At 40.7% G+C, this 25,390-nt stretch overlaps 1 protein-coding gene across 1 annotated transcript in view; it reads right to left on the bottom strand.

Annotated features, from left to right (window-relative positions):
* Positions 1-25,390, bottom strand: part of LOC142323179 (cytosolic 10-formyltetrahydrofolate dehydrogenase) — a 106,733-nt gene that overhangs the window by 72,134 nt on the left and 9,209 nt on the right. Inside the window, exon 2 of the mRNA XM_075362484.1 lies at positions 8,401-8,542. Within this exon, the coding sequence (XP_075218599.1) occupies positions 8,401-8,542 (142 nt within the window). The remainder of the gene's footprint in view (positions 1-8,400; positions 8,543-25,390) is intronic.

The following is a 25,390-nucleotide window of genomic DNA, read 5'->3' on the forward strand; positions in this document are numbered from 1 at the left end:
TTGTCACCCCCGGGGTTGTGATATACTTAATTGCAAAACCGGCCACGGGTGGAGAGGAACGGTGAAACCGGAGTGTTAGTCGGTAGGGTGCGGGCACACATAGGCTCTATAACACAAGCCCAAACCCGTGCGAGTCCGACACTCACCCACCTCGTGGGGAGTACGTAAATGGTATTTCTCTGCAATATCAATAACAAAAACAAGTACATCTATAGAGATCGAATCGACTTCGTCAACCGCTGAAAATACATCACTAGCGATAGCATCGAGTTTTGATTCAATAACAACGATGCTAACTACTCCATCTAAGCTTTCATCACCTGATGTCAGCTGCAGAACGTCATTGATATCAGAAAGGGAGGAAGATGCCATATCCGAGGCCTCAGTCACGTTATCATCAAAAGTTGAGGCCGTAAGAAGAATGGAAATAAGGTACAAGAAAGGAAGGCCGAAAGGAAATCCTAGGCGATAAAAAAAAAAAAAAATTGTGATATGTTGAAGAATCTAAATTCATTTAGATTAAATTTCTACATTTTTTCGATTTTGTAAGTAAAAAAGAATTAACAGTGGCAGTATCAATGAAAGTATGAAAAATATAATTTTTTTTTCAAGTGGGACGGGGCTAATAACCAAAGTAGTCGATGCTGCCCCTAGAGAAAAAAAAGTAGTAATAATAATAACAATGCCCCAGAAAATTTCAACCTCACGTCCGTGCAACATCTATGCACACGTCCGGGCAACCGCATGATATATCGGTATCTGCACTTATGTCGGCTAACGGGGAAATGGTCTTGCTCAGAAACTCTGGAGTACGGGATTGGCGGTCCCGAGCTATTCGAGCTGGTTGCGGTTGTACTTCTCGGTTTCGCTGTTTGCAGCGGGAGTGGAAGGCATTACCGTGATCCGTTTGCCGACGCTGGGCGGAATGCGGACGGGGAGTGCCCATCCCTCTTCTCGGTTGTGGGGCCGGGTTGTGGGTGGGCCGTTGTGAGCTTGCTCTGCCGAAGTCTTGCGCCGTCCAGTGTGAGTCAGTCACTTCGGCCTTTGGCAGGGATTGTCCCATGGTTGAGGGTATCGGAGCTTTACTGCTACGTGCGAGCCCTGGGATGTCGGGATCGTGGGTAAGGCATACTCTGACTCCCGGGCCCGGGTTAAATTTGTGGAAGGCGGCTGAACTGTGGGAACGCAGGCAGGATCATTGATCAGGGGCACGCATAACCGTCTTTCCACCCGCACTTTGTGACGTATTGACTTACGATTCATAGGACCATGGGAACAACTTCCGTGGCAGAGGGTCCACGTAAAAACCCTCGTTCTGGAGACCCTCTTTCTTTGGTACGGAAGAGGAAGAAGAGTTTAGCGATAAGAAGAGTTAATAGTTCTAGAAAGGAAGGATCGAACCATGCTTCGACCTAAGAGCGGAGGATCTATTCCTAAGGATTTAATAATAAAGAAAAAGAGATTGTAACTTTTATAATGTGTGCAGAGATTTGCTTAACTACACGGAGGATGAAATTGTTAAAGAACTTTAAGGATAGGGAGTCACTGCGTGACGACGGCTAAACACTCGACGAAACGGAGAAAATTTTTACCCTCCGCGTCACACGTATTAACATTTAACAGACCTAAATGTCCGGAGAAATAAAGTCAGGATTTCATAGGCTTGATGTGCGTCCGTTCATCTCAACACCATTGCGGTATTTCGGATGTCAAAAATTCGGACACACGGCTGCGAGATGCACGAGGGAACAGCTTTGCACGTGTGGCAATCCGTTGCATCCGGATGATCCGTGCAGGGACCCACCGATACGTGTAAACTGTATTGGACAACATAGCGGAAGGTCAAGTAATTGTCCAAAATATAAGGGGGAAATTGCGTACAAAAGGTCAGTTATTTCGAAGCCAGGAAATTCGTGCATAGCAGAACGCCAAAGACCTCGACTTATGCAGAGGTTTCTGCTGCTGCTGCAGTCACTGTCAAACTTAATGACGAATTAACAGAACTGGCGCCAGTCTTAACAGCATTGGTAGCAAGAATCATTATTCAGAAATTAAGGAACCGAAGATTTAGGGTCAGCAGCCCAGTCGTTTAAAAAAAAGCAACCTGCGAAAGCAACAGCGTCTAAGTTCATCGAAAAATAAGCCTACAAATACGGGGGTTATTTTTTTTCAAGGTCCGATCGGTCGCGAAATAAAAACCCGCGCAAAAATTGGATGAACCTATGCGCGTATGTGTTGCGCAGAGTCTGTAGTATGGCCTTCCACACGCCGCGACACTTCGTTTAGTTCTGAACACGCAGCTAGCACGTAAACATGTCTACAACAATAGTATCTCCCGCCAAGTGTGAAGTGCGTGCGGTAATTCTATTTCTTCCGGCTGAGGGGTGTAATGCAGCTGAAATTCATCAACGAATAAGTAATGTGTACGGTGAAACTTCAATGAGTGACAGCAAAGTGCGACAACGATGCAGGAACTTTAAAGCAGGACTTACAGATGTTCATGATGCAGGCGATCAGGGAAGGAAGCGAGTGTCAACCGATGATCTCGTTGAGCGAGTGGATGAGGCAATTCGAGGAAATCGTCGGTTCACAATTTCTGTATTGAATGATTCGTTTCCTGAAATTTCAAGGTCAGCTCTCTACAACAATGTGAATGAGAGACTTCAGTACCGCAGACCGGCGTAGAAACATGGCTGAAAACACAGGCGGCTCCATTCTATGACGAGGGTATTGGAAAGATGGTACCACGCTACGACAAATGTCTAAATCGGAGTGGCGGCTATGTAGAGAAATAGCGTAACTATGTAAGTACTTGTTACAAATAAAAAATTTCTTATTTCCACTCTAGTTTTAATTTCGTGACCGATCGGACCTTGAAAAAAATAATAACCCTCGTAACTCTACGGCACCGCAAACTCCAAAACAAATGAAGAAACCTGAAACCAAAGTTCAGACTGAACAAATCCCAACTCCGGGACCTGTGAAAATAGAAATTTCTATTTTAGAAAAGAAAGATTTAAGGAAAATTAAAATGGAGCCTCCGAAATCACAGAGGCCTTTAGCTGAGCAGGCGAGACATTCGGCCGCCTCGCACGTTCTTGCAGTAAAAACGATGAGGTTATAATATAAGTGTTTTGCGTGTGATGTTAAATGGCAAGGACAAGGGCCCTTTGCACTTTTGTCATATTTCGTTTAATAGATTTTTTTATGTGTATTTTAATTTACATCACAGACAAGTTTTTGTTTTGAGAGTTTTTGACTAAATTTCGTAAGAAATGTTTTAAAATGACAAGAGCCTTTACACCCTTGTTATGTTGTCTTTTTTGGGGCTTTCAATAACCATTGACAAGTCTTTTTAAATGCTCTTTTTGACAAGACTAGTCCTTGACTATGTCACCTATGTTCTATTTTTGAGCAAGGAAAAGATATTTTGTGTATTGACAAAAATATCTTTAGGTCGCTAGAGTTTTTGTACTGACAGAATATAGAATGTATTTCTTTTTACTATTTGTTGTGGAAGGGGCTAATGATCATAGTAGTCGATGCCCCGGATAAATCCCATAACATCTACGCACATGTCCGGGGTGGACAACGACATCACACTTCGGTACTTTCACTTAGATCGGCCAACGGGAAAATGGTTTTGCTCAATAGCTCCCTGTTGAGTACGGGAATGGCGGTCCCGAGCTATCCGAGTTGATTGCGATTGTGCATCTCGGTTTTTCTGTTTACAGCGATGGCGGGGGACGTGACCGTGATCTGTTTTGCCGACTTTGGGCGGAGTGCCGACGAAGAGTGCTCATCCACTTCTCGATTGTGGAGCGGGATTGAGGGTGGGCTGCTGTGAGCTTGCTCTGCCGAAGTCTTGCGGCGTCTAGCGTGTGTCAGTCACTTCAACACTTGGCAGGGATTGTCCTTTGGATAAGGGTATCAGAGCCCTTACTGCCCTGGGATGTCGGTATCGAGGGTCAGGCAGTACCTAATTCCCCGGCTTGGGTTAAATTTGTGGGAGGCGGCTAACTGGGAGAACCCAGGCAGGATCTACGATCTGAGGCACGCCCAACCTTCTCTCCGCCCGCACCTAACGACATATTGACTGGCGAAAATTTATTTTATGGAACAATCCACTTCCACATTATCTGTGGCAGAGGATCCACATAAAAACCCACGTCTTGGAGCGCCTTCGGCTCCAGACCCGTAGCGAAGGAAGAGATTCGACTTTAGTGATAAAGAAAAGTCGGATCGAACTAAATTTCGGCCGAAAAATCAGTCAGTTATGCCGAAATATTTGGTTGTACGAAGTGAAGGAGACATCACAAAAGTCAATCCTTTCGTGATTTCGCGTGGAATCACGGAAGCCGCCGTTGGACCAATAAAGAAGATTAAAAAGACAGCTGTTGGTCTGTTCGTCGAAACTGTCAATGATTTACAGTACTCGCGGCTTCTTAAAGTTAAGAAGATCGGCGTAATGGATGTTGAGGTTTCACCTCATGGCATATTGAATACCTCTAAGGGAATAGTCGTATGCACAGACTTATTAAACTGCATGAAGAGGAAATAGTAGAACTTTTCGAACAGGATATTGTAGCATGTAGGCGATTGAATACTCGACGCAATGGAGAAGTTGTACCCTCCGTGACGCAAGTCCTCACCTTTAACAAGCCAAAGTGTCCATAAAAGATAAAACCTGGTTTCCACAAACTTGAAGTGCGTCCGTTCATTCCAACTCCACTGAGGTGTTTTGGATGTCAACGGTTCGGACACAAAGCAGTACACTGTACAAGGCAACAGGTTTGTTCTTGTGGATTCATTCTGTAACAAGATGAACCGTGCAAGGATCTATCAGTCTGTGTGAACTGTCAAGAGTATCACTTGGTAGGATCGCAGAATTGCCAAATGTACAAAGAAGAAGTAGCCATCCAGGAAGTAAGGACCATACAAAAGGTCAGCTACTTCGAGGCAAGGAATATAGTTTACAGCAGAATGTCTATATCAATTTCATATGCTCAGGTTGCAGCTGCTCCTTCAGCTTCAACCAAGCCAAAAGACATCATATCTGAGCTAGCACCAGCCTAGCAAATATGGTCGAAATAATATGTAACATGAGAATTAGCTGATGCACATACTTATTTTAAAACGATGTTTGAGAACATATGTTTTACCATCAGGTTCAGCAAAACCTGATGGCAGGTCAGCAGATCTACTGGGTCTGAAGGTGCTCTGATTAATAGGTTTGTCTTCTGAACCTGAACTAGAAGCAGGCCATTAAAATGTTAAAAACCACAACTCAATACGTAAATTAATAAACACAAATTGTTCACCGGCTAGTTTAACACCATATAAATCAGACAAACCAGATTTTAAACTTTAACATATATTTAATAACAACTAGGAAAATGATTACAAAAGAACAATGTGAATTCAGGAAGGGAAGTAGGATAAGGGATAAGATTGGGATAACAAGATAGGTTCAAAAAGTTTCCAAAATTGCCTCACACTTAAAGTAGCAAACGTAATAAGGCTAATCTTTTGTTTTTTTATTGATAGCACTCATGATGTCATGAAATAGCCACATCATATGTTTCCTGTTTTGTATACAACAACATTAAACTTGTTTGTTTTGCATTGTGTACATTGCAGCAATTGAAGTTTCACAAATTGTTAGCATTTGTGAAAAGTACACATACTAATACACAAATACCTAATTTTATGTTTTGCTTAAAAAATCACTGTCAGATACATTAATGCTGCCTGAATAGGTTTTTGGAGAATTTGTAATTAAGAAAATATCAATTTATGAGTGGCATAAGCATTTTGGTGATGGTCCTATTAGTGTTGAATATGACATTCATAGAGGGTACCCATCTGCTTCAACAAATTAAGAAAATATTGAGCATATTGAAAATTTTGTTTGAAATTTTCAAAGAAAAAATGTCAAGGATATAATTTAAATAGTTGGGATATTGGTCAGAAGGTGGCACACTGTTTTTCATAGTGATCTGAACACACATCATATTTGTCAATATATTATTCCAAAAATGCTGTCTGCAGATTAGTGAAAAAGTCATGTGACATAGGCAAGAGAGCTCGTCATTATAACTGATTAAGATCAATCAAGCTTTTTAAGCAAAATTTCATCAGGGGAATTTCATAACTTGAACTGAATTTCATTTAATCCAGAAAGAGGAGTAAGAAAAGGATGCTACCTACAATCAATCTTGTTTAACATCTAAGCTGAAGATATGATGAAAAGATACTCTAGATGAAAATAATGAAATCAGTACAGGAGGAAGACGAATAAACTGTAAGGTTTGCAAATGACATTTTTTTTTTTTGAAAATGGAACAGAATATTTAACAAATGATTTTAAAATTAAAAGACACTGACAGAATGTGAAATGAAAATGAATGTTAGGAAAACTAAGTTAATGAGGATAAGAGACAATAAAACAGTGATGCCCTAACAAAAGGAGGAAAATTGAACAATTAAACCAGTACAACAGAAGACCGAAAAAGTAAATGTGAAATAAAAACAGCAATAGCACTAAGGAAACATTTATTATGTAGTAAGATGGAGATAGAACTAAAGAAATATACCGTGAAGTATTATTCTTGGAAAGTACTTCTATATAATTCTAAAACGGATGATAAGAAAAAGAGGAAGAAAGGCTAAAATCATTTAAAATTAGGGCATAATTGAGATTGGAGAAGAGTGAATGGAGAGGCAAAGTGAAAAATGAAGAAGTAATGAGGAGAGTTAACAAGAACAGAAGCTTAAACAGAGCAATTCAGAATACGAAAGCTAACTGGCTAGGACATATCATGAGAAGTATTAATTAAACAGTGCTAGAAGGACTTGTATAAAGTTCAAATAGAATGGGCCAGAAAGGAGTAAAATTGCAAATGATTAAAAAGAAATTGAAGTGGGAGCTATTAGAGCCTTAAAGGTTTAACTGGGAATAGAGAAGAATGAAGACAGATATGGTGCAAGGGATGTGCCCCATGGTGGAGATAACCATATGAGGATGATTTGTAATAAACGCTGATATATGAAAAACAATGTAAAGTTTGAAACAAAGCATACTTGACCAAGAAAAAAAAAGTAGGATTTAATATTCAACAACCAGTTACATTTTTAGTCAGCCCACTCATACGGCACAATTAGTTATACTCAAACAAAATCAATACAAACGATACATCAGTGAGTGCCCTATTAGCACTACTACATTGTGCACATCTACAATCACTCTGGGCTATTTTTTATTATAAACTGAGCGATGAACATATACATTTATTTATGTAAACTATGGATTTTATATTTTAACAACCTTCATGGAATAGTAATCTGATAATGGTACACATGTTCTGAAAAGCATCATTTTACTTGTAACATACAACGAGTAAGTCACACAAAGGACAAGAGTTAATTAATTACTAATATGACTTGGTTATCATATACTAAATGTTTCTAAAAATATTTAGTTGAAAACAAAATATTTACCATTAATAGATAATATATTTATAAACTTTATAAACCCAACATTGTATCAAGTTGTATTTTTAAATTAAAAAATATCTAAACATAAAACCCAATACTCTGAACTGGTCGAATGTACTTCCAGATCTTTCAATGATGATCTTCCAGTTCCTTCAATGATTTAATTACACGTAGAATGTTTTGCATATGCATCATTGAAGATGGCGCCAATTTTGAGGAAGTCAGGAAACCAATTCAGTATGTAGTTAAAGAGTGTAGTTGGTATATAATTAGAACATAGATTTTGTGGATTTGTTGGTTTATTATCTGGCTTTAGTTAATTTTAGTGAAAGTATAGTCTTAATACATTTCAAGTGTGATGAGTTTATTAATTTTTCCAACATATATTAACTTCTTGCTGCATGTGTCTGTGCACACATGTACACACACCCACACAAACACAAGTTACTTACGAGAAAGCATTGTATTTTTTTTAACTTGCAAACATAATAACTGGCAAAACAATATCAGAATAAATCAGAGGAAATATAACTTAAAGAAAGAAAAATAAGTGCACCCCAACTATGAATTTCAGAAGAGAGATGTCTAAATGAAATCTTCTTCTTTATAGAAGTACCCTTACAATAACAGAATCTTTATGTGTCCAAAAGAAAGTGACACAAATAAATACATTAAATAGTAAAATACTCGATTAAAGAACATTAATGCTAAAAAATGTACCACTATTTTTTAAATTGCATTATCACAAGTGATGCTACTTTATTATTATAACGATGATAACAATGTTACTTGAAAAAAAATCATCAGTACTCTCTAAACTCACAAGCAAATAATATCGTAAGAACTAAGCTAAAAATTTTTATTAGTGAATTGGTAACAGAAATTAAAAATCAACCTGCTTACCGAGAGGATCTTCTCTAACACCTTGGTCTGGTATTGTAAATACACCGACTACTTTATGTCCTCTAGCTCTTAAAAGTTTATAAACCTCTGCTGCAAATGTGCTTTGTCCAATTACTGCTATTCTAAGGCTTTTATTCAATACCTATAAAAAAAATTACATCTACAATATGTGCACTATTATTATTTTATTTACTTGTAATTTTTTTTTTATAATGCTGACATTCCAAAATTTTGTTTAATCCAGGAATATTAACATTTTTCAAAGTCTATAAGGTACTTTTACCTGTTTCATTTTGGGATATAAAAAAATGTATTTATCACTACTGACAGCTTAGAATATTAAAAATGTAACTATAATTACCAAATATTTATTCAAGAATTTGATTCGTTGCTATAAAACTGCAAATTTTAACACAAATATTTCTTTCTTTTTCCTGTTTAGCCTCTGGGAATTACCATTCAGGTATTACTTCATAGGATATATGGTGCCTTACATCACTGGCTTACGTGTTCCAACTGCTCACATGTCATTTATTTGCTAAAATGGGTAGGCGCACTCCGTCAACTACTAAAAATATAAATGACATCCATTAATTAAAATTCATTTCGTTTAGACAACAATTCGCTGCGACACCTAGGTCGCTGAATGCCAACAAGTACATCTCCACCATATTAAAGCGCTTGGAGCCTTAACTGGCTGGTGGTCAGCCATATATATCACAAGATTAGTTTCCCACAGCAGTGAGGTAGGAGTCTTTTCCCCTTAGGTAAACTAATAACGTCGGTTGAACAAATCAGCCGCATCAGGGAACTCCCACACGGTCCGATAATGCAACTATCGCCACATTGACTCGCCGCTTGTGAGTGGCAAATTTTCTCCTTAATTGATTTAAATTAACGTAGCTGGTGAGCACCCGTTGCTTTTAAAAACGAGCTTGAGGAATACCATCCCCACAGATCGTGTATAACCAGCTGCCATGCATCCATCGGGAGGCTCTGCAGCCACTTTCGCAGGCGAGAGATGGGCAACTGAATGAAATTTAGATCCGGTGCCAAATCCGAAACCACATCCCAAATACCTCAGTCACCCGACCTCATCACAATTTCCACATGACTGCCCGAACTTTCACCACTAAATCAATTGGGAGAGCCTTTCCCAATACAATGGTAGCCTCGTAGGAGGTTGTTTTAAAAAAGCCAGTGCATACAATTAAGGCTCTGCGCCGGGCACTCCTTAAATTTTGAATAAGTGCTCTATTCATACCCAATCTATGCGCCCAAACGGGCGCCTCGTAGGAAGTCATGCTTTCAAAGACCCCTTGGTACACCATGTACATTTTACAGCCCGACAACCCATAGTCTTTCCGAGCAATCCTCCTAAGCTTGTGCATCACAGAGATGGTGTCCGTCGCTACTTACCTAATGTGGTTGCTAAACAGCAACTTCTCGTCAAACAAAACACCTAGGTATTTATGAACTCGAACTCGACTGATTACACAGCCTTTATACTTAATACTGGGGTTACGACTGTATGATAATTTGTCTGCACCCTTGAGAAGCATAAACTTCGTCTTGGGCACAGAAATCCTTAAATGTTGAATGTCCATCCAACCCTCTGCAATTTTTCCCGGGTTTCTGCCTGCGTTTAACAGACGACTCCCCGGAAGCAGCGGGCATGACGGGTCCAGGCACTCGCCAATCAGCGGACTGGCCACTACCTAAGGGTTCGACCATTGGCCGAGGGCGCCGTAGGACCCTATCGCAGCCAGTCTTGAAGGCCCGGCCGAATTGTTCAGCCATCAATTCCACCTCCTCCCTGTGCTCTATGCACCATTCCAACCCCTGTTAGACAGCCGCACACTCGCGCAGCAGCCTGTGCTGATCCAGGCCCCTTAGGTTATAGCAACCCGAATTTGGAGCTCTTGGACAGCCACCATAAACGATCTCATAGATTATAAGCCTATGATCACTCACACTGGCCTCGGGCCAGACAGTCCAACTACTTGTACACTTAAGCAGATCGCCCGTCACCAAGGTGAGGTCGATGTAACTTTCCCCCAGTTCGGAAGAGAAAGTCGGCGGTTGTTCTGCCTCATTAAGCAAGTACAGGTTTCTGGCTTCAACGAACTGTGCGGGACCAGCGTCTCTGGAGTCAGTGAGTGGTGAACCCCAGGCGGGAGACTTGGCATTAGCGTCCAGAGCAACCAGCACTCTGCTGCCCGGGAGATCGTCCAGAATCCTGCCCAACTTCGCCAGCAAGTCATCGATACTTCATCCAAGCTGGAAGTATCCCGACAACAGTACAACATCGAGCGTATTCCACGTGGCTCGCACGACAGTGAATTGCTCATCAGAAAACTGAGGCATCCAGAAGACACCCAACGAGACCGAGCCGACCATAATCGCAGAGAGCGGCCGTTCCCCACGAGAATGAATAACATCAACCCCGTCGAAGCCGACCATCCTATCCCTGACCGTGTACGGCTCCTGGACCAAGAGGACCTCGAGGTCGTACTCCTCAAGAAAACTCATGGCTTCATTGGTGGACGCTCGGGAATGATGCAGGTTTAACTGCCCCAGGGGCAAGCGTTCTATATGGTGACGACCGTCCTCGAAAGCTTTCCCCAATTCAGGCGTCGCCATACGCCGTATTATGTACGATCTTCACCGGGCTTTGTCATGCAACCTGCATTGTTTGCCCCCGACCCGGTGTCCAGCATCAAAGCCTTTCACCAAGGCACAAGGAGCCCACATTGCAGGTGCGATCTTATTAGGGTACTTAACTGCCCTCTGCCCAACAAGGGTGCACCGACCACACATTTCCGACTGTGCCCTACAGTGGAGAGAGGTGTGAACAAAGCCTTGACATTTGAAGCACTGGGGTATTTCTGCATGATCGACGATCCTGCAAGAGGTGCACCCAAGGAACAGCCGACCACCGACCACTAAGACCTGCCGGATCTTAGGCAAGGTCTCAATTACCCAATGGCTCTTTGAGGCTTCTGTCCGCCACAACTGCCGGACCACCCTGTTTCCCTTGAGGAAGTCCTCGGCAGCCATATTCAATGCTGGATTTTGGCTGTATTCGCCTTGAGGATTTCGGGTTCCTTTGCCCTCGTTACCCTTCGCGAATCGTACATCAATATTTGTGGCCTCCGCTCGGCCAGCAACTGAGCCTTCAGCCCGTTCTTTTTCAGAACGTCGGCCTCCAGCAGTCGCTTTGCCTGCTGGTCGTTTACGACCTCCAGGACCACTCTATGGTCACTTGTTTTTGTGACCCGTGAGATCTGGAACATTTCTCTCCGCGGGTGGAAGACCTTTCACAGGGTCAACTCCGTCACCGCAGACGAAGCCCCCGGACCAGGCGTTACTGGAACACCTTAACAGTGGCCCGCTTCATTTTGTTAACCGGCGCCTAGGCTTGCGAAGGGGGACTAAACCGCTTATGCCCAGATGCGGCTGTTACCGCAGCGAAGGAGACAGACTTTTTTACCTTTTCCTCCACCCGTTTCAAAGAAGTGTGGATCTCACCAAGGACCCTCCCCGTTGCCGGTTTGAAATCCCTGACACCTTCCACCACCTGGTCCACCTTGCCCATCAGCCGATCAACGACTGAATCTAAGGCACGGTTAACGCCCTGGAGGCCCTCACATTTTAATGCCAGCTCAGCAACCATTGAGCTACATTCAGACAGGTACGAGTCGACAAGCTGCTGAAACTCGACCGAAATACGCGACTCCTTCTTTGAGATTTTGGACCATGCGGCCCGCATTTTCTCGATCCGCCCTAAACTGTAGGATCCGGAGTTCACCTTTACAGGCTTCTCCCCGGAGACCTCCCGCTCAGGGTAGACCACCACACCACTGTCATCAGCGACTCTCGACTTCGCAAGAGGACGCTGTTCCGACTTGGCTCGCCCCTTGCCACCATGCTCTCCTCGTGCAGTTCCAGCTACCGCCTTCCCTGTACAACTCGAAGCAGAGACTACCGCAGGTTTTGCGTGCAATGCCACCTGATCACGAGGGGGTAGGGGTACCTCCCCCCTCGTCTGTCTGTTCTTACACAACCCCGCTCGAACAGTCAAAAGCTAAAACGCTCCTAATATATGACCACCGGTGAGGTCGGAGCGAAATCGCTTCCCCAACCTGCCAGAGGACCTGAAATTTCGTAGGCTTCACGGACTACGAAATAGGGAAACCAAAATAAACGTCCTTATTTAGCCTACTAGGTAGCACTACTGCAACACACTACGCCGCTGTTTTGTGTAACACTCTGCAGCAACGTAGGTTGACTAACCGCCACTGATCGTTGTTCAACCCCGACAACGAGAACGTAGAACAATGCTCTTGCTGAAAAAGCAACCGGTAATGCAAGTTTGCAGTACGGGGCCAGAGGACAAGAAGCGATATCGTATGCCAATATCTGCGGCCTCGGCTCGGCCAGCAACTGAGCCTTCTGCCCGTTCTTTGTCGAACGTCGGCCTCCAGCAGCTGCTTCACCTGCCGCTCACTTATGACTTCCAAGATGACACCGTGGACCCTTGTTTTAGTAACCCAGGAGACTTGGATCTTTTCCCTCCACGGGTCCAAGACCTTCTTCAGGGTTAGCTCCGTCGCTAACGACGAAGCCCCCGGACCAGGTTTTAGCGGAACCACCTTAACGGTAGTCCGCTTAATTTTAGCCACCGGCGCCTGAACTGGCAGCGGTGGAACGCTGTAAATATATTTTGGCAATTTTTGTAAACATAGATGCAGTATTTGCTTCCGTGTGTTGGAGTTCTGTCCTCTATGAGCTGGGACGCCGCAATGTTCCCGTATCCCTGCAGGCCGTAGTACGTGACTATTTTTATAATTGTACGGCTCTGTTTAATGACGTGCACCTGGTTGTGGAAAAATCCGTCACCAGGCCAAGCCCACTGGGTTCCATTCTCGGTTTCCTGCTGTGGAACCTGGTATTTGACGAGATTGACATTCCCAGAAGGGGTCACTGCCCAGGCTTTCGCCGATGACCTTTTAGTTCGTAGTAACTCACGATCGCAGCTGGAAGATCGAATGCAAGCGACCTTGTCAACCGCTGAGGGATGGACATTCAAAATTTACATATTTCTATGCCCAAGACGAAGTTTATGCTTCTCAAGGGTGGAGCAAAATTATCGTACGGACGAAACCCCCACATTAAGTATGAAGGCTGTGTAATCAGCCGAGTTAGAGTTCATAAATACCTAGGTGTTTTGTTTGATGAGAAGTTCCTTTTTAGCAACCACATAAAGCAAGTAGCGGCGGACTCCGTCTCAGTGATACTCAAACTTAGGAGGATTGCTCGGAACGACTATAGGTTGTCGGGCTGTCAAATGTACATGGTGTACCGAGAGGTCTTTGAAAGCATGACTTCTTACACGGCGCCCGTTTGGGCGAATAGGTTGGATAAGAATAGAGCACTTATTCAAAATTTAAGGAATGCCCGGCGCAGAGCCTTAATTGTATGCACTGGTGTTTTTAAAACAACCTCTTACGAGGCTACCATCGTATTGGAAAAAGCTCTTCCAATCGATTTAGTGGTGAAAGTTCGGGTAGCCATGTGGAGATTGCGAAGAGGACGGAGGCCGAGCTATTTGGGATGCGGTTTCGGGTCGAAGCAGTACCAAAACGGAACGGTGATCACAATGCACCGGATCTAAATTTCGTTCAGTTGCCCATCTCCCACCTGCGGAAGAGGCTGCAGAGCCTCGCGATGGAAGCATGACAGCTGGAATGGGACACCACGACTAAGGGAGATCCCTGTACAAGTTCATACGGAATCTCTGGAGATGGAATGCCTCGAGTTCATTTTAAGTGCAACGGCTGCTCAGGAGTTCAGCAACCATGGTTATTTGAACCAATATCTGTTTCGGTTCCGCCTGGCAGTTATAACCTGTGCGTCTGCGAGGTGGTCCAGTCAAATGAACACCAGATGTTTACTGCCCTGCTCTTAGGGGGGCCAGATACCGGGCCACCCTGGAACTTAGTGGTCTAGGGGAAAATTGGCCACTCACTAGCCGTGAGTCAAAGTGGCGAGAGCCGCACTGTCGGACTGTGTGAGAGTTCCTTGATGCGGTTGCTATGTTCAACCGACATCAGTAGTTTAAGGGAAAGACCACTACCGCACTGCTGTGGGAAGATAACCTAGAAATACATGGCTGACCACCAGCCAATTAACGCTCCAAGCGCTTTAATATGGTAGACAGGTAATTGCTGGCATTCAGAGACCTAGGCGTGGCAGCGAATTGCTCTCTACACGAAGTAAATTAAAATTTATGGATGTCATATATATTTTTAGTAGTTGACGGGGTGCGCCTACCCATTTTAGTAAATATATGACAAGTGGACGAGTGGGACACGTAAGCCGGTGGTGTTTGGCACCGCGCTTAGTCCGCTCACGCTGTCAGGTAAACTCTAGGAGCTATTTAAGACACTGGTCGCTAAACTGTTTTGTGGCTCAGTAGCCTTTTGTTGTACAGACATTCGGTCTTATGCTTTAGGGCGACCGAATGGGGTGGTGGCGGGAAAAATGTCAAGCAAACCAAATTGCCGCCCGGGTCAGTCACATAATAATTGTGCCCTGTCATCTTCCCATCGCACTCAAGGATTTTCCAAACATAGGTAGCAGACTTGGTGCCGTAAATTTCTGGCTGTAAGGGCCCCATGCTGCCACCACTGTTGCTTTTTATTTTGCAGAAGACGTCTACCAATACTTGGGCGAGGTCATTGTCAGTACCAGAGTTGACGTAGACTACATATAAATCGTTCCTGATCGGGGCCCGCTCCCCGGTCTCCTCGCCTACAAGTTTCACATCCACAGTGGCTGTCAATACTTTCCCTGCTCGGATCCCGGAAGCCATGCGACCTGCGGGTGCCTCATCGCCAGCGCATCTAATAATCTGCTCTCAATAATCTCAGTTATGTATATAACTGCAACATTGTCAACTGCGCCTTCTTGGCTCTCTGGCGGCTTTGTATGTGTAATGCGATACACCTTCCTTGGCCAATTTTTTTTTATGAAATCGGCCGTACGCTCAACCGGGACTCCATTTTCCAGCCCGTCTAGGACGGGGCACCCAGTGGCAACCGCAGTCTAAGTGGCCACCTCCGCAGTTGATTTCCCCGCAGGGGGTGGAATAAGTGTTGACTACTCTGCGAAAGTCCCTAACAGCAGCACCAAGGTCCACCTCGATGTCCTTGATCCTGCGCTTGACGTTCTTGTTGATATTATTTTTAAGGTCCTTGGACACTGTTGGAGTTTCTCGGCCATTACCCTCAGGTCGAGGGGTACGTCCTCCTCCACAGTGGAGGATTGCCTTGCTTCTCTTGGCGCCTTTTCTTCCATCCGTCGCCGGTCTGGAAGGGAAACCCTTCACAACCATATATCCTCCCGCCTCGAGGTCGTAGGCTCAGGCGATACGTCAGGCGCTTTTCCGGTTTTCCCTCGATATCGGAGGGCAGGACCGGTAAAAGATTGCTCAAATAATGTTCTACTCTTCTTCCCGCGTACCTTTACTTGCGTACAGATGACTCCGATGTGGATGTGAATACTTCCTGGAACACCTGTGTCTTGCTAATAAAACAAAATTAATTATTATTTATTAGTTCCACAATGTTATCACTACCGATAACGGTAACCCGATTCCGCACCGATAACTCTTACAGATACTGATAACGACCACCCCGGTTCGTAAACAACTAAATACGAATGCGTCCACTAACATCTAACAGTAGCAGTCAGACAATTATGTTCCCTATTGCCAATGGCCAATACAGTCGCTTAAACAAAACTTAATAAAAAGTAAATCCGTCTTCCAAATATCAATCTTCTTTAAAAAACACACTTCCAGATAAATTTCATCGACCTATGCGAACGTCCAAATCAGACAATTAAACCGCGGAATCAATAAACATAAGAAAAGTACAGATCGCACCAAAAACACGTCCGTATTCACCAGATCCTCTAACTCGACTCGTCTTCCCTACTTGATGAAAATATTTTGAACTCGCTACAAAGAGCTCCTTTAGCATCCATGCATAGCAAAGAATATTCTTTCTTAGATTTTTCGGCAATATTTTCAGTAAATTTATTAGCTTCATATAATGCTGCTAATAAACACTTCATTTTGTCACAACCAAGTTTAAGCTCATGGAGCATCACAGCTGGTTCTAATGATGATAGACCCCTCACAATTTATTTTTTAAAGGTTTCATTTAACAAGCTTTGAGATAAGTTTACCTATTAAAGCAAACTGTTACTTTTTACGAAACTTCCGTTCATCCCCTTCTGATGTTTTTATTTCTTTTAGATATTTAATAGTTTAAAATCAAAGATCAATTTTCTTTAATTCACATAAATTTTAAATCAGTAAGATTCGTTGCTCCCTCTATGAATCATGAGACCTTGTGGATGGTGAGGGGGCTTAAGTGCTAAATGATACAGAGTAGCTGGACCGAAGGTGCAACCATATCTGAGAGGTATCTGTTGAGAGTCAGACTAAGGAATGATTCCTGAAGGAGGGCAGCAGCCGTTTCAGTAGTTGTTAAGGACGTAGGTCAGGAGGACTTAAATGGCCGTAGCAACATCACCCAATCTTCTGAGTACTGGGCAGCTGAAAGCAATGGAAAACTACAGCTGCTTTTTTCTAAGAAAATGTAACTCTCTGCAGTAACAAAGATGGTAAAATATTCCGGAGAAAAACTAATCCCCTGTTCAGATATCCAGGTGGGAACTACTAAGGAAAGGGTCACCAGAAAATTAAAAAATAACATTCTATGAGTCGGAGCGTGGAATGTTAGAAAATTTAAAGACTGAAATGGATAAATTAAGTGTAGATGTAGTAGGAATTAGCGAGGTTCAGTGGGAAGAGGAAAACAAGTTTTGGTCAGGTGATTTAAGAATAATTAACTCAGCTTCAAATAAAGGGGTGGCAGGAGTAGGTTTTGTAATGAACAAAAAGATAGGGAAGAGAGTAGAGTATTTCAAAATAGATAGCGACAGAATCATTGAAATAAACATAAAATCAAAACCTAAGCTGACGTTTGTTAACGTCTATATGCCTGCAAGTGCCCATGATGATGATGAGCTTGAGTGTGTATATGAAGAAACTGATGATGCAACACATAAAAGGGGATGAAAATTTAACAATAGCTGGAGATTGGAATACAAGCATTGAAAAAGGCAAGGAAGGAAATATAGTTGGTGAATACAGGCTGGGCAAAAGGAATGAAAGAGATGACTGACTGATAGAGTTTTGCAGAAAGTATAATTTAGTAACTTCCAACACTCAGTTTAAAATCGTAATACAAGAATGTACACATGGAAAAAGCCAGGCGATACTGCAAGGTATCAGATAGATTATATCATGGTTAAACAAAGATTTAGAAATAAACTCGTCGACTGCAAAACTTACCCTGGAGTAGACATTGATAGTGACCATAAGTTAGTGATAATAAAATATAGATGAGGATTAAAAACCTCAAGAAAAGGTGTCAGATGAATCGGTGGAATTTAGAGGAAGAGGAGGTAAAGAAAATTTTTGAGGACATTGCAAGAGGTCTGAGTAAAAAAGATAAGGTAGAAAATGTAGAAGAGGAATGGGAGAATGTTAAAAAGGAAATTCTTAAATCAGCACAAGCGAACTTAGGCAGAACAAAGATAACTGATAGAAAACTTTGGATATCAGAGAATGTATTGCAGCTGATGCATAAACATAGAAAATATAACAATGCAAGTGATGAAGAAAGTAAAAGGAACTAACGAAAATTAAGTAATACTATAAACACGAAGTGCAAACTAGCAAAAGAAGAGTGGATTAAAAAAAAAAGTGTTTAGAAGTAGAACCGAGAAATGATCATTGGTAAAATAGACAGAGTATACAGGAAAGTTAATTTTGTTGTACATAAGTTAAAATCTAATAATGTGTTAAACAAAAATGGTACACAGATTTATAATACGAAAGGAAAGGTCAATAGGTGGGTGGAATATATTGAAGAGTTATATGAAGGAAATGAATTAGAAAAAGGTGTTATAGAAGAAGTTGAAGAGGATAAAAAGGGAGAAACAATAATGAAATCTGAATTTAAAAGAGCATTAAAAGATTTGATTGGCAGAAATGCTCCTGGAATAGACGAAATACCTGCAGGATTACTGCAGCGTGCATGTGAGGAAGCGGTAGATTGATTATACAAACTGTAATGTAGTATTTACGAAAAAGGGGGAGTTCCATCAGACTTCAAAAAGTGTTATAGTCATGATACCAAAGAAAGCAGGAGCAGGTAAATGTGAAGAATACAGAACAATTAGCTTAACTACTTATGCATCAAAAATCTTAACTAGAATTCTGTACAGAAGAATTGAGAGGAGAGTGGAAGAAGTGTTAGGAGAAGACTAATTTGGTTTCAGGAAAAGTATAGGGACAAGGGAAGCAATTTTAGCGCTCAGATTAATAGTAGACGGAAGATTAAAGAAAAACAAACCAACATACTTGGCATTTATAGACCTAGAAAGGTATTCGATAACGTAGACTGGAATAAAATGTTCAGCACTTTAAACAAATTAGGGTTCAAGTACAGAGATAGAAGAACAATTGCTAACATTTATAGGAACCAAACAGCAACAGTAATAATTGAGGAACATACGAAAGAAGTCGTAATAAAAAAGGGAGTCCGACATGATGTTCCCTATCGCCATTACTTTTTAATCTTTACATAGAACAAGCAGTTAATGATGTTAAAGAACAATTTAGATCCGGAGTAATAGTACAAGGTGAAAATATAAAGATGCTACGATTTGCTGATGATATAGTTATTCTAGCTGAGAATAAAAATTATTTAGGAGAAACAATGAACGGCATGGATGAAGTCCTACACAAGAACTACCACATGAAAATAAACAAGAGCAAAATGAAAGTAATGAAATATAGTAAAAATAATGTAGGTGAACCACTGAATATAAAAATAGAAGAGAAAAGATTATGAAGGTAGAAGAATTTTGTTATTTGGGAAGTAGTAACTAAAGATGGACGAAGCAGAAGATGGACGAAGTGATATAAAATGCCGAATAGCACAGGCAAAACGAGCCTTCATTCAGAAATATAATTTGTTTTCACCAAAAATGAATATAAATGTCAGGAAAACATTTTTGAAAGTGTATATTTGGAGTGTCGCTTTATATGAAAGTGAAGCTTGGACAATCAGAGTATCTGAGAAGAAAAGATTAGAAGCTTTTGAAATGTGGTGCTATTGGAGAATGTTAAAAATCAGATGGGTGGATAAAGTGACAAATGAAGAGGTATTGCGGCAAATAGATGAAAAAAGAAGCATTTGGAAAAATATAGTTAAAAGAAGAGATAGACTTATAGGCCACATACTAAGGCATCCTGGAATAGTCGCTTTAATATTGGAAAAACAGGTAGAAGGAAGAAATTGTGTAGGCAGGCCACGTTTGGAATATGTAAAACAAATTGTTAGGGATGTAGGATGTAGGGGGTATACCGAAATGAAACGACTAGCAGTAGATAGGGAATCTTGGAGAGCTGCATCAAACTAGTCAAATGACTGAAGACAAAAAAAAAAATTTTTTTTAAATATCTAAATAGTAATTTTTTTTTATTTTACTCTTACAAAAGCTAATACCAAATAAAATTAGCCTAATAGGCATATAATAAATGACTGCAAAAATGGAAGGTACAAGAAAAAAGCAGAAAATATGTAGACTATGGAGATTTGAATATCTACACAGAAATACAAAAGGAAATTACTCAGATTGGAAGAAATGTTAGAACTGGGACAAACATCAAGTGGTAGGCTAAAGAAAAACAGGAAGCTGAAAAAGTAAATAAAAAAATATTATTTTGCTAAGAGAGAGCAGGGTCTATGTTCAAAATGAGTTTCTTACAAAACATTTTCACATTAATGCAGTTAAAAACCCATTAAACTGGATTAAAATTTATCTATATTTCCAGTTCATTCAAATATCATCTTTCGAGCAAAAAAAACTGTTGGCAGGATTAAATCTCTGTAATGTGTTAGCAAAAATTAGTTTTGACTTTAATAACCTTATTATTCAATAGTCATTATAAACCAAAAAATAACTGATTACTTATAACCTGCATTCACATATGATGGGGTTTTTGGTGTCCCACTGCCCCCTAAAATAACAATAATTGGATTTGCAGAGACATAGCACTTGTCACTGAGGCCAATACCCGGAGGGACGCTGCTAACAAAATCAGGCACTCCTACACTTCTGTAGGAGCTTGGATGGCTGAGGTGGGACTCAGCTTGGCACTGGAGAAATCTGAGTTTGCGGTTATATCCTCTGCCAAGCGTAAACCTACCTTGTCAGTCGAGGAGGATGGGAGAAGAAAAGAATCAAAGAATTCAATAAAATACCTAGGCAAATGGATTAACTCCTGAATGAGATTTGGAAAGCATGCCATTGAGGCTGCTGAAAAGGCAGAGAGAGTCTTGCACCAAACTGTGGGGGTCCAAGGGAACTGCAGAGGAGATTACTTACAGGAGCTGCATATAGCATGCAGCTATACGTGCAAAAATTTGGGCAGATGTGGTGCAGTACAGAGGGAGGATTGAGGCCTTACATAGGCGGTGCTGCCTCCAGATTATAATGGCCTACAGAACTGTTTCTCTGGACGCTGAGGAAGTCTTAGCGGGGATGCTTCCCATGGACTTAGCGATCACACACAGGAGAAGGCTACGAGAACTTGGTACCTTGAATCCAACTGAGAAGTGAGAGGTGAGTTTGGCGATCATGGAGAAGTTGATGAGGGCATGGCAAGAAAGACGGGACGGATGTGAGAAGGGCAGGTGGTCCTAAAGGGTAATAAAGGATATTGGAAGATGGCCCAGAAGAAATCATGGCTCACTGGTTTTTAATTTAACTCAGTTGCTGGTGGGCCATGGGGTTTTAGAGAATATTTATTTTGTTTTGGGATGGATTACTCGGATAGATTCCCTGGTTGTGAGGTTGAGGAGTCAGTGTTCCACATGTTCTTTTTTGTCCTTGTTTTAACACAGAAAGAGAGGAGATGATGGTTAACACTGGAAGAGACGTAATGTTCGAACCAAAGGAACTAATGGGGATTATGCTGTATGGTGAAGAATATTGGTCTGCCGTTTCTGGATTTGCTAGAGCAGTTATGACAAAATTACGCATTACGTGTGGGGATCGATTGGTTGCAATGAGGTCATGAAGACTCTGCTCCCACGTCCAATGGTGACCTGTGAGGTATGTATGCTGTAGTGTTCAATTGGCTGTGAGGTGTTTGTTTATGTGGTTGGATGTGTGGAGTGTGCGGCATGAGGTAGGCATTCTGATGATTGGATGTCATGAAGTGTGTGGAGTGATTTTAGTCTGATCTGAGCTATCTTGTGGGCGAGTGAGATCGGTGTCTGTAGACTGTGGTGTCTGAATGTGTGTAAGGACATATTCCCCCCTTCCTGAAGTAATGCACTCCAGCTGTACTAAAAAGGGTGGGTAGCCAGGGGTGGAGATTTACTCAACAGTGCACAGGAACACATACGCATTTAATGACATCTTCCGAAAACTGTTAGCAAGCCCAACAACTGCCTAGGCGCCCATAAATGGGCACCTAGGCAGGCACCTCCACCTCTTACAAAAAAACCTGTACAGTACTAGAGTGTAATATTAAAGAAACAACATCGAACCTGATCGTACTGTTCCATCCATTTATCTTTACCACTTAATGCGTTAAAGAGAATTTTGTCAGTGTCATAACACAGCTCCACAACCATTCACTTAATTTTTTGTCTATTCACCCCAAACTCCATAATTACACTTTCCTGTGTAAGTAAATATTTGATGAATTCACCATGACTGATACAATACATGAATGATAATACTACAGGAAAGGGAATAGGTGAGAAGTAGTTGCAGAGGATTGCAGAGTTGCAAAAATAATTTAAGAAGAAACAGATACATTTTCCCTTTACATTTTAACATAATGTCTTGGCTCTTTGATTTAAAGCAAATGGTTTAAGTTATACTGGCACTGAAGTACAAGTGAAACATTTGATAGCAAGCCACTGACAGAACTAATAAACAGTAGTAAATAGGGTTCAGTAGCTTGCTGCTCAGTGTCTGTGTATTTACTTTTTATTACCATTACTGGTCCATCTCAAATGTATATTTTTTACAGTCTGTTTCACAGTATTTTAATCTTCAATCTAAAAGTACCTTCTTTTGTCTTTCAAATTTTAATTTCTTGAATCGTATTAAGACAATTATTTTTGGTATTGCTATAAAATACACTAACGGAATTACAATCATAACAATACTCATGACAACACATTTTCATTCAATTTCAAAAAAGTATAAAATTATAAGCTTTTATACTTGCAACTATATTTCATTATAAAACACATTACTAACTTTTATATACTAGTATTAATGCAGTAAACAATACATATATTAAATAATCTCTTTAAAATGTTAATGTATTTTTATAATTTTCTTGATTATCTATATGTATATTCATTTGACTACGTCACTAAAGTATCAAATCTGGATTAACTGTTTCTTATTATACTATAATTTTTCCCATTGAAATTTTTTATTTAGTAATATCAAAAATAATTAAAACAGAAAAATTATTTTTTAAATGCAGTTCATTACGTTATCTATGTGATGTAATTATAATTTACAAGATAACAATGTAGGTAACTAACAGTTTAAAATGGAAGAATGAAGAGGGATTAAATCAAAAAATAGTTCATTAAAAAAGTAAGATAAGATATCTGAGAAGAATTCAGTAAATTTAAATAATACATATTTGCATATATATATATATATGTGTGTGTATGTGTGTATCAACATACAGAGTATATCACTAAGTTCACCCAGGACTTTCATAGTCTACTCATGAAAATAATGGAAAAAGTTCATATAAACAATGTCCTAAAATGCGAGTTATGGCTAGTGAAAGATTTTGCTTAGATTTCTGCTACTTCAGTGAAATGTCATATTAAAATTTTTAGGATAGTTATTAAGAGCAGAATTAGTGACTTTTAATGGTTTGACCTGAAAAATCAAATAAAATAGGTTTCAGAACCATATCTGCAGTAGTTTTTGAGAAATCTGGGTGCAAACTAATAAACTAGGGTAAAAATCCATTTTTTATGTTTGACATACAATAACTTTGTTAAATGGGTAATAAACACATAAATCAAAACTTGCAGAGAATTTAATTATGAAAAAATGGTGTAAGGTAAGTTGAATAGAAAACAAAGAAAAGTTAGAAAAATACTAATTTTATTCAGAAACAGTACCATTACTACATTTGTCAGAAAAGTAATATAAGCAAAAACTAGATTTTTTTTATGGTAATGTGAAAAATTTGTAAAAACAAAATCTATTGCTAAAAAATCTAATAAAACTGAACATTACACAATAATTGTAAAATAAAGATAAATAAATAAAAATTACTTAGATAACATTCTTATTAATTTCAGAAACACAGGGTTATCATAAAAGAATGGTGCGGTTTTGAACATGGTTTAAATCAAAACAGAATTACTTACAGTTTATATTTTTTATTTTTCAAATTTGTCGGTCTCAAACATTTTTTTAAATAATTAATAAAATTCAATATGTGCGCCCTTAGTCGCTCGACAAATGTCCAAACGATATTAAACTTCTCTCCAAACATTGGTTAACATTTCTTTGTTAATGGTTGTCATTGCTTCATTAATCCTGTTTTTAAGTGGTTTAGGTCGCGAATTTTTTGTGTATAAACAACGCTTTTGATGTACCCCCACAAGAAAAAGTCGCAAGATGTCATGTCTGGACTCCTTGGAGGCGAAAGTATGGGTCCTTGCCTGCCTATCCATCGATCTCCAAATTTTTCGTTCAAAGCGTCCGTGACCGATGCATTGAAGTGCGGGGGAGCACCATCTTGTTGGAAATGAAGTCGATGAATGTTTTCGAGTTCAACCGGCTGAGGAAAGCAATAATCGGTTAACATGTCAAGATACACAACTCCATTCATTGTTTTTTCAGCAAAGAAGAAAGGCCCTATTACACGATTTTTCCCTCCTCTATGAATCATGAGACCTTGCCGTTGGTGAGGGGGCTTGAGTGCTCAGGGATACAGAGTAGCTGGACCGAAGGTGCAACCATATCGGAGAGGTATCTGTTGAGAGCCAGACTAAGGAATGATTCCTGAAAGAGGGCAGCAGCTCTTTCAGTAGTTGTTAGGGGCGTGAGTCACAATGACTTAAACGGCCGTATCAACATCACTCAGTCCTCTGAGTACTGCGCAGCTGAAAGCAATGGAAAACTACAGCTGCTTTTTTTCCAAGAAAATGTGGCTCTCTGCATTTTCACATAGCAACAATGGAGGCGCCTTCCTTGGTAAAATATTCCGGAGGTAAAATAGTCCCCCGTTCGGATCTCCGGGTGGGGACTACTAAGGAAGGGGTCACCAGAAAATTAAAAAATAACATTCTACGAGTCGGAGCGTGGAATGTTAGAAGCTTAAAAAAGGTTGGTAGGCTAGAAAATTTAAAAAGGGAAATGGATAGGGTGAATGTGGATATAGTAGGAATTAGTGAGGTTCGGTGGGAAGAGGAAGGCGACTTTTGGTCAGGTGATTTTAGAGTAATTAACTCAGCGTCAAATAATGGGCAGGCAGGAGTAGGTTTCGTGATGAACAAGAAGATAGGGAGGAGAGTGGAGTATTTCAAAACGCATAGCGATAGAATCATTGTAATAAGGATAAAATCAAAACCTAAACCGACAACGATTGTTAACGTTTATATGCCTACAAGCGCCCATGATGATGATGAGGTAGAGTGTGTATACGAAGAGATTGATGAAGCAATTAAACACGTAAAGGGAGATGAAAATTTAATAATAGTTGGAGATTGGAATGCAAGCATTGGAAAAGGCAAGGAAGGAAATATAGTGGGTGAATACGGGCTGGGCAAAAGGA

This window comes from Lycorma delicatula, chromosome 4, assembly GCF_047948215.1.
Source record: "Lycorma delicatula isolate Av1 chromosome 4, ASM4794821v1, whole genome shotgun sequence".
Classification (NCBI taxonomy): domain Eukaryota; kingdom Metazoa; phylum Arthropoda; class Insecta; order Hemiptera; family Fulgoridae; genus Lycorma; species Lycorma delicatula.